At 40.2% G+C, this 9,380-nt stretch overlaps 1 protein-coding gene across 1 annotated transcript in view; it reads right to left on the bottom strand.

The window, feature by feature from the left end:
• Positions 1-2,707: 2,707 nt before the first annotated feature.
• Positions 2,708-9,380, bottom strand: part of LOC140240740 (WD repeat-containing protein 46-like) — a 22,508-nt gene continuing 15,835 nt past the window's right edge. The window contains exon 14 of the mRNA XM_072320505.1: positions 2,708-4,745. Coding sequence (XP_072176606.1) covers positions 4,641-4,745 — 105 coding nt within the window. The 3' untranslated portion in view covers positions 2,708-4,640. The remainder of the gene's footprint in view (positions 4,746-9,380) is intronic.

Below are 9,380 nucleotides of genomic sequence, written 5' to 3' on the forward strand. Positions count from 1 at the left end.
ACGGGTTAACCGTATCATATAGCCCGGGCTAGTAATATTTTGACATTATAGAGTGGGGGTGGGGTGGGGTGGGATGGGGGGCTTTTTGCCCCTTAGTCCCAAGATCTCTGCCGTCCACAGTGCGATCCTTGCGAAAATCGGCACGCACAATGCCCACTACGCAATCTCCACGAATTCAAGACTCAAGATTCATGATATCTTATTGTCGGGTAAAAATATACACAGAATTAGTTCTCGGACATTTGTGTAGAGTGCATAGGTGTTACAAACAGAATGCCCGTTCCACACGGTGGAAATTTGCACTTTTAAAATTGAAATCCAGCAATCTACAGTGCCCAATGATACTTCAGGTGGCATATAGTTTCCAATAAAAAGTGAAGAAAATGAAGGACACACCTAGCTCCCCCCCCCCCCCCCACTCGAGGAACCGTTTGCATTTTTAACATTAAAATTCTAGTGCACTCCTTGGATGGAATATTTTGAAAATATGAAATAAAAAAAGAATACATAAAAAAAAATACAAAGAGAAAAGTATTCCATTTCCGGGCAAAATGTGAATGGCTTAATTGTGCAACATTACCTCTTCTCTTGCGTGTGTGTCTAGTCACATTCAGTGTACTGTAAGTCCATGGAAGTGTACCTTCCCAAAGGGAAGGGTGTGAAAAGGGGTATCCCCATCCCTCTGAGGGAAGGAAGTGGAAGGGGTATAACCCTTCCTGCGCGAGGGAACTTTTGTACTTTTAGAATTGTAATCAAGCAATCTAGTGCACACTTCTTCTCGAGCTGGCAATTAAGCACAGGATGAGAGGTGCAACAGGGCCTGCTCTAGTACTGCGTAACAAGCACATACGTGTACACATGAATTCTATTCTAAAAACAAAAAACAAAAAAACCATGCACACACACACACAATCTTTCAATGGGCTCAGTCAAAGTTCTAGACTCTCCTTGTTATTGTATTAGACATAATAACAAAAAAGCCAAATTTTCACTGAAATGACTTTTTTCAAGGATTACAATAGAAACTGCATAATGAACATAAATTATTATACAGTCAATTATTTCATACACGCACACAGAAGTTGGGGTGCTTCTGCATCTTTTATTTTTCACCTGGGTGCTATGCCCCCCTACTCCAAAATGTCAGGGGTGCTGCAACACCCCCAAGCAACCCTGGCTCCCATGGGGCCCCTCCCAAATTGCACACTTAGGCCCGAATTCACGAAGGTGGTACAAAGGAAACCATGGTTTAAACCATGGACAAAATCTATGGAGCGCCAAGTGTCGCATGGAATATTTCGTTACGAAATCAGTCATTTCGTCAATGAAATGATTATTTTGTAACGAAATGACAACGTTTGGTAACTAAATGAACACTTCGTCCACGAAATGATAATTTCGTTAACGAAACGGTCATTTTGTCGACGAAATGACCAATTTCGTAACGAAATATTCCGTGCGACACTTGGCACTCCACAGTTTTTGTCCATGGTTTAAACCATGGTTTCATTTGTACCACCTTCGTGAATTCGGGCCTTACAGTCTGACCTAGAGTTCATACAGAGTTCATAACGACTGCAAATTGTCGGTATATAGGGACTGGCTATGAAGCTGGTGGTTTTGTGGGTGGCGGCCCAGAAGTGCGAGTTGAAAAAGGTCTGATGCAATTTTCAGTCACTAACAGTAAACACCTAAACAGAGAGGGTAATCCTTCCAGCTTCTTTTGTGAAATGTGTGAGATATTAAAAAAAGGTTTTATGGCTTAGTCACTGACCAACTGTAACCCCCAAAACAAATGACAAGCTTTCTAGCCCGAGGGCCGCTGTGGTCTCTGCTGGTAACACTTCCAACATTTTCAAGGACGATCTCCTTTGCACAAATATAACACATATCATAGATAAGTTACTGAATTTGTATGCTCATAGATCTTCTGACACTGTATAGCCTGGGCTTTTTTGAAGTTGTATAGCGAGGGGGCGGGAATAATTTGCCCCCCCCCCCCCCCCATCTCAGCTGTCGTTTTCATGATTTTTGCTAATAGGGTCTAAAATGTACGCAAAATGTGAAAGAAAAAAGTAATATTTTAGCCCCCCCAAAAAAAATAAATAAAAAAAAAATAAAAAATAATATTTTTGCAAGAGAAAATGTCGAGGGAGGGGGGTTATTTAGCCTCCCCCCCCCCCCATATGGTACATGGGGTTAGTCTTTACTTACTTTACTTACAGTAGTCCTACATGCCATGAACCAGAGTGCAAGGAAAATTTTCCATAATATCGTATCAGAGACAATGGGTCAATGATCACGATATGAGATCTACATGTGACACTCCCACCATTTGGCCCAAGTTTACATTCCTTGTAGAGGAGTGCCTAAGCTACAAACTCCCCTCGGATCTTCTGATATTACAATGGGACACTGACAAAGTTGTACAGTCAACTCCTATTATTCAAACAAAGTCCTTGGGACGGGCAATTTTCTTTCTTTATATCGAAATTTTGTTATTACCAAACAAATCCACAACAAAAAAACATGGCGTGGATAATGTTGGGGACTGAATTTTCACTTCATTATAACCACAATTTTGTTACAACCATATTCGTTATAACAGGAGTGCACTGTACTGTTATTTGGAACTCAGACAAATGGCAGTCATTTCATAAAAATCCTGTAACAATACAGTGAACAGAAAGAGGAACAAACAACGGAATATATTTTCTGTGAAAGAATAAAAGCTGGTTTATTCTGATGGTACAACCATTCCAATATCGGTGCACTTCAATAAATACATCTTCTACGACAAGATTTGTCCAGATGGCTGGCGAACTACTCATGTTTTTGTTGTCTTGACTTTTCCTATGCTGTAACATTACTGCTCGGGTTATATTTTGGGATCCATGTCCTGTCTTTTTACATCTGTGCTTTGGACACATCATCCATTTGTTGACCACCACAAACTATATATTTTTTGTATTCTTTACTACGGTGGACTCCCGTTATAACAAAGTCCTCGGGACCGGCAGTTTTCTTTCGTTATATCGAAATTTCGTTATAACCAAACAAATAAACAATAAAAATTGATAGCGTGGATAATCTTGCGGCCTGAATTTTTACTTCGTTGTAACAGGAAATTCGTTAAAACCGTGTTCATTATAATGGGAGTGCACTGCACACCAATTACTGCTCAGATTATTCCCTCAAATCGAATAAAGAGGATTCTTGTTACAACAAACTCACCGGGACCTGTGCAACCAATTTTTGTCAAATTGAAAATTACCACATCAGGACATCCATAACTTCGATATGCAAAGACACTTAGAAATTTGGGACAAGAAAAATTAAGTTGTTTTACCAGCAGTTAGTTATATCAGGGTTCTTTCTCACAAGCATCCACTGTAATGATTTTACTCGAATTACTTTGTTACTTCATTCACATCAATACACTTATTTTCAGCAAAAATTCGCCCATCAATTACTAGCTTTAACATGCTACTCGACCAAGAGACTGCCTGAAGGGTATAGCCCATGCATGTAAGACTGCCTAAGGGGACAACAAATTTGATCCACATGAATTGATTCATTCATCACCAGTTGTTCGCAGGTACATTGAAAAAGCAAATGGTACCTTCAGTGGCACAATAGTCCATTTATGTAACCAGTTTGTTTGTTTTTTTTTTTCCTTTTCACTGTACACGACGTAACTGTAAACAGGACAACAAATATTACCTAAGTATGCATTTATGCTTACACCCAAGAAGGAAATCCATTTGCGTAACCAATTTAGGCTTTGCAACTGATTGACAAATTGCCCTACATCGACGTAAATAAGCACTGAATTGATCAGTGTTTTAGTAGTAGCCATGATAAAAAATCATGGGCGTACATACTCGAGCAGGATTCAAACCTACGACCTCCTGATCACCGGACAGGCTTATCTTTTCACCATACACAATGGACCCTTTCAACATCAGCTTGTGATTATCTAGAATAACTTTGGACAATACCCCCTCCTCTCCCCATAAGTATCTTGTGCAGTCCACCCCACATACAGAAAGCCTCTGCAAATAAATTCTAGTGCAGTCACCTCGTGGAAGGTTCATGAAAATTCTTTGAATAGGGACAGTCCTAGCCCAATGGACATCAAACAAAAATCAACAGGAAATATCTCTGGGATCTTGCACATTTCTTTCTTCTTCTTTTTGTTTTCTTTTCTTTCTTTTTTTCTTCTTCTTTTTTTTGGTGGGGGAGGATTTCCTTGAGTTAGGCTTAACACACAGCTTCATTTTCAAATGTCTGCTTTGGTCTTAATACATATCCATGTGTATAAAGAGTATAAAAACAGCCTTCTGCTTATTTTTTTCTGAAATGCTTGAGGGCAAGCTTCACACAGGGGGGAACACGCTGTTTCTCAAACAGGTTCGTCCCTGTGCATGAGCAAGTGTCTCCTTCGGGATCGAGCGCTGCGTTATTCCAGAGGTTCGTGCAAAACACCTTTGCAGCCTTCCCTGCATCATGTCAGTTTTAATGTCCAAGAGGTGAACTCTGACCCTTTGATCTTTGATGCTAGAGCCACACGAGGTTGCAGCAACTTTTTTGCAATATCCGTAACACCATCTATCCACACTATCATCTTCTTTTCTGTTTCACTTCTTAAATCTATCCAGCGCCGACCTGAACTCCGGCTTTCGTGCTTCTTTCAAACCCTTCGACTGTTTCTCCATCGCCTCGTTTTCTTCACGCTTCTTGTCCTGGGAACAAAGATGGAGACAAAAATTGTGAAGAGGATCACGAAGGTTTTTATAATAGCTTGATTCAAAAGATGATGATTAAGAATAAGTCGCTGCTTTCAAATACAAAAGAGACTTCCACTCTTTTCATCTTGGATGATCAATAAGATAAGATAATTAGTAAGATTTACACTGATCAAAATCATGAGAAATGGACCATTTTCTGTAAAAAGAAAACTTAGTTTCATGCACGTTTTCATGTTGAATAAACACAGAAGGTACTTTAGTATTGTAACATCACAGTCAATAGACCAAGATAATTCTTTAGGAGGAATTAGAGAACATTGAAAGAGACTTTTCACTGACATCAAACCGATAACACATAACCTAATATAGTATGTCTTACCTTCACTCCTCACATTTATTTTTTTACTCCTACTCCATGATATCAATTCAAAGTAACTTTCTCATCCTCCTCTACGGCAAAACTGGTGTTTGGCAACATTTGAGGATGGATCTACCCCAAAAAGGTCTCATCCTCCCCTCCTAACTTTTCATACCCTGGTGTCAGTGTCATTTAATCTGTTCCTTACTTCTTTATGTGCCAAGGTGAAAACCCAGTGTGTGCCACATAATTCTGAGACAGTAACATAGTCACGCTTTGGGAAAACATTATGATTTTCAAATCGATGTAACTTTTACAGATTTTTGTTATCCTGGACATGTCATGAGCAATGTTGAAGAGAAAACATCAAACTTTGCTTTGATATCAATTGTATGGTAAATCTATGATTGTTTTCCTGTCATTTAATGACCAGTAGCTACATTATTGCAGAGGCATGACTTTTGCACACAAAAACAGTGGCAGAAACTTAAAATCTACTCACACATCCAGTCCGAAACAGCTTGATAGTCAATCACCACATAAAATGCAAACTTCATGTGACATGAATGGATTTGAAAGAAACGCTTTCATTGTACTGTGGAATTTGACACTTTGTCAATCAGTTTGGGCGGGTTTGTGTGTTTGAGTAGAATATGCAACCTTGGCACGCCGTCGACTGAGTCACACATGCGAACATGGCATATAAAGAGTTAACCCTAAAAAGACTGGGCTATTTTGGTAGCTCGAAAGACTGGGGGGGGGGGGCCTAAAGGGCCCCCCCCCCCCTTAAGATCTCGGCCGTGGATCGCGCGATCGCCGCGGAAATTTGCACAATGGTAGTGTGCGATGTAATCTACAAGATCGTATATCTAAATTTTCCAAAATAGTCTTCTTTTACTTTATTTTGATTAATTATGCTAATTTATGCGAGAAATCAGACTTTTTTATCTAAATCAGTAAATAAAGCTCCAAAAGTGCTCATTTTTGGTCTAGATATTCTTTGTAGCATTCTTAGCAAATGTACTTGAAAAAAAATTTGGTATCAAAATTAATTTCTTATTTATTTTATTGTTTTATGAATTTCTTATGTATTTCTTTGTTTTTTCGACCTTTTGTTTTTGTTGTTTTTTTCAGCAAAATTTGTGGCAGACCCTTTTTGAAGCATAATACCACTAAAACAAATTGATTTTAGCCATTGAGAGTAAAAATAAGCATATTTATATGAACCATGTGATAAAACTCAATTTGCATTGACTTTGTACACAAAATCACATTTTTTTGCCATTTTCGGTCTCACATGCATGTACAAAAAGTTATGTAACTTCAGAACCGTACCCCCGGGCATCACAAATTTGGTGTCAAAATGTGCGGGAAACTCAAAAGAAAAAAGTCATAGAGCATCGCGGCGAGAGCATTGCGTGTTGCTGAGTAATCGCGCGAAATGTCGAGGGGGGGCCTTTTAGGGCCCCCCCCCCCCAGTCTTTTTAGGGTTAAAGGACAAGTTCACCTTCATAAACATAAGGATTGAGAGAATGCAGCAATATTAGTAGAACACATCAGTGAAAGTTTGAGGAAAATTGGACAATCGATGCAAAAGTTATGAATTTTTAAAATTTTTGTGTTGGAACCGCTGGATGAGGAGACTACTACAGCTTGTGAGTCATATGCGTACAACAGTATAAAGAAGATGTAAAGAAAATTCAACATATTTTCACTTTTTTCGCAAAATAAAAGAGCACTTGTCTCTTTCTAAAGGCAGGGGGAATAATATTACCCCTAACATATGTCGGTAACCAGTCAAGGGAATATGTACTTTTTTTAAAAGATGGAATTTTGTGAAATTCTCTTTATATTTTCCTTATATTGTTGCACGCAAGTGGAGTTGCTGCCCTAAAATCACCAAGTGGATCCTTGCAGCTTGATAGCATGCAAAAGGCCAATGTCTTGAATCAACAGTTTTCCTCTGTCTTTAACTCGAATGAAGATATATCTACGATCCCTTATAAGGATAGAAGTCCATATCCAAGCATGGGAAACATTTCAGTCTCCCCCGCTGGTGTTTTTAAGCTCTTGTCCGAACTTGATCCCCATAAGGCCACTGGTCCTGATGAAATTCCTACCAGACTTCTGAAGGAATTAGCCAAAGAATTGACACCAATCCTTACCATATTTTTTCAAGCATCTCTTGATCAAGGCAAGATTCCTCTTGACTGGAAAGCAGCAAATATATCTCCGGTCTTTAAATCAGGTGACCGACATGATCCCTCCAACTACAGGCCCATCTCACTGACATCAGTAACCAGTAAGATGCTTGAACACATCATTCACAGTAACATCATGGACCATCTCGACATACACACCATCTTGTCAGATGTCCAGCATGGATTTCGAAAGAAGAGGTCTTGCACATCCCAGCTCACCCTAGCAATCCATGACCTTGCAAAGGGTATTGATAATAGAGAGCAGATTGATGTCGTACTGCTTGACTTTTCAAAAGCATTTGACAAGGTGCCTCACTCCAGACTTCTCTACAAGCTTGATTACTACGGCATAAGGGGAACACTCCACAACTGGCTTTCTGACTTCCTCCACAACAGAACACAAAGGGTGATCCTCGAAGGTTCCATCTCGAGCTCTGTCAACGTTGCTTCAGGGGTACCCCAAGGAAGTGTCATAGGGCCATTGCTGTTCCTTCTGTTTATTAACGATTTGCCTGAGTGTCTATCCACCGACTGCACTGTGAGGTTATTTGCGGATGATTGCATGATTTATAAAACAATCAAGTCAGAAGCAGATGCCCACATATTACAGCAAAACCTTGATGCCCTACAGTGTTGGGAGACCGACTGGTTAATGCAGTTCAACCCAAACAAGTGCAAAGTGCTTCACCTCACCAACAAGAGGAAACCACTTCTTAATTCATACAACATCCATGGCCAGCCACTGGCAAACACCAACACAGCCAAATACCTTGGTATTCACATTCAGAACAACCTTAGCTGGAACCACCATATCAATCAAGTTGCCAAGAAGGCCAACTCCACCAGTGCCTTTCTTCAAAGAAACATCCATGCATGTCCAAGAAAGATCAAAGTGCTGTGCTACCTGGCCCTCCTGAGACCAATCATGGAGTATGCCAGCATAATATGGGACCCTTTTACACAGGTCAATATCAACAGGTTGGAGATGGTACAACGCCGTTATGCCCGCTTTGTGTTTCAGGATTACCAACGAACAAGCAGTGTCACCGACATGCTTCATAAATTGGGCTGGCCCTCACTCCAGGAACGTAGAGCTCAAGTGAAAGTCTACATGATGTATTGTGTTATGAACTCTCATGTAGACATCCCATCCAATACAATTCTATCCACGAATCCCAGGACCCGCAGGGTCTGAACATGATGCTGAACATTCCAGATGCTGAACATTCCTCATGCACGTACCCTCATCTACCAGAGAAGTTTTATTCCGGACACAACACGACTGTGGAACAGCCTACCAGACCAAGCCATCAATTGCACCTCTCCTTTAATGTTCAAGGAAGAGGTGAAACATCTCCAGCTCCGCTAGATGGCAGGAGCAGTTTTTAGCAGCACATTTTAACTAGCACTGTACATATGTGTCTTCATGAGCAAACGTTTTGAAATGCACTGCACATGCATGGCTGCACCTAGCACCACACCAGTACGCTGATACACCACAAGGTGGCCTGTACTTTATTGAAAGAAGAAGAAGAAGATGTGACATCTAAGTTATTCATACACTGCAGTAGTCTTCTCATCCAGCGGTTACTGCACAAAAACTTCAAAAATTCTAGAACTTTTGAACGGATTGTCCGATTTTCCTCAAACTTTCAATGACATGTTCTCCTAATATCGCTACATTCTCTCAATCCTTATGTTTATGAGGGTGAACTTGTCCTTTAAAGGGAACCTGGTAAACCAGGTTCCTGCGGCATCAACTAATACGGGGGAACATGGTATACCAGGTTCCAAAAATGTAGACAAGAGTGTCTGCATTCGTGGCCTCAATCAATGTTTATTTGTGTCATAGTGCCCAGAAAATGGCCTCGAAAAAAAAGACTACATTTTCTTCTATCAATATCCGTTCTTTTTCTGTATGAAAGCTGTGTGTATCACAGTATTATTTGCCTAATTTACCCTTTTTTCCCCTATGTAGTGTGCTCTTGTTCTGCTGTAAAACTCATTTGAAGATGTACATAGCGATCCAGGCTGAGCTCAGTAGATTTGGACTTTCACTGACCCCATTGA

The sequence above is a fragment of the Diadema setosum genome, chromosome 17, assembly GCF_964275005.1.
Source record: "Diadema setosum chromosome 17, eeDiaSeto1, whole genome shotgun sequence".
NCBI lineage: Eukaryota > Metazoa > Echinodermata > Echinoidea > Diadematoida > Diadematidae > Diadema > Diadema setosum.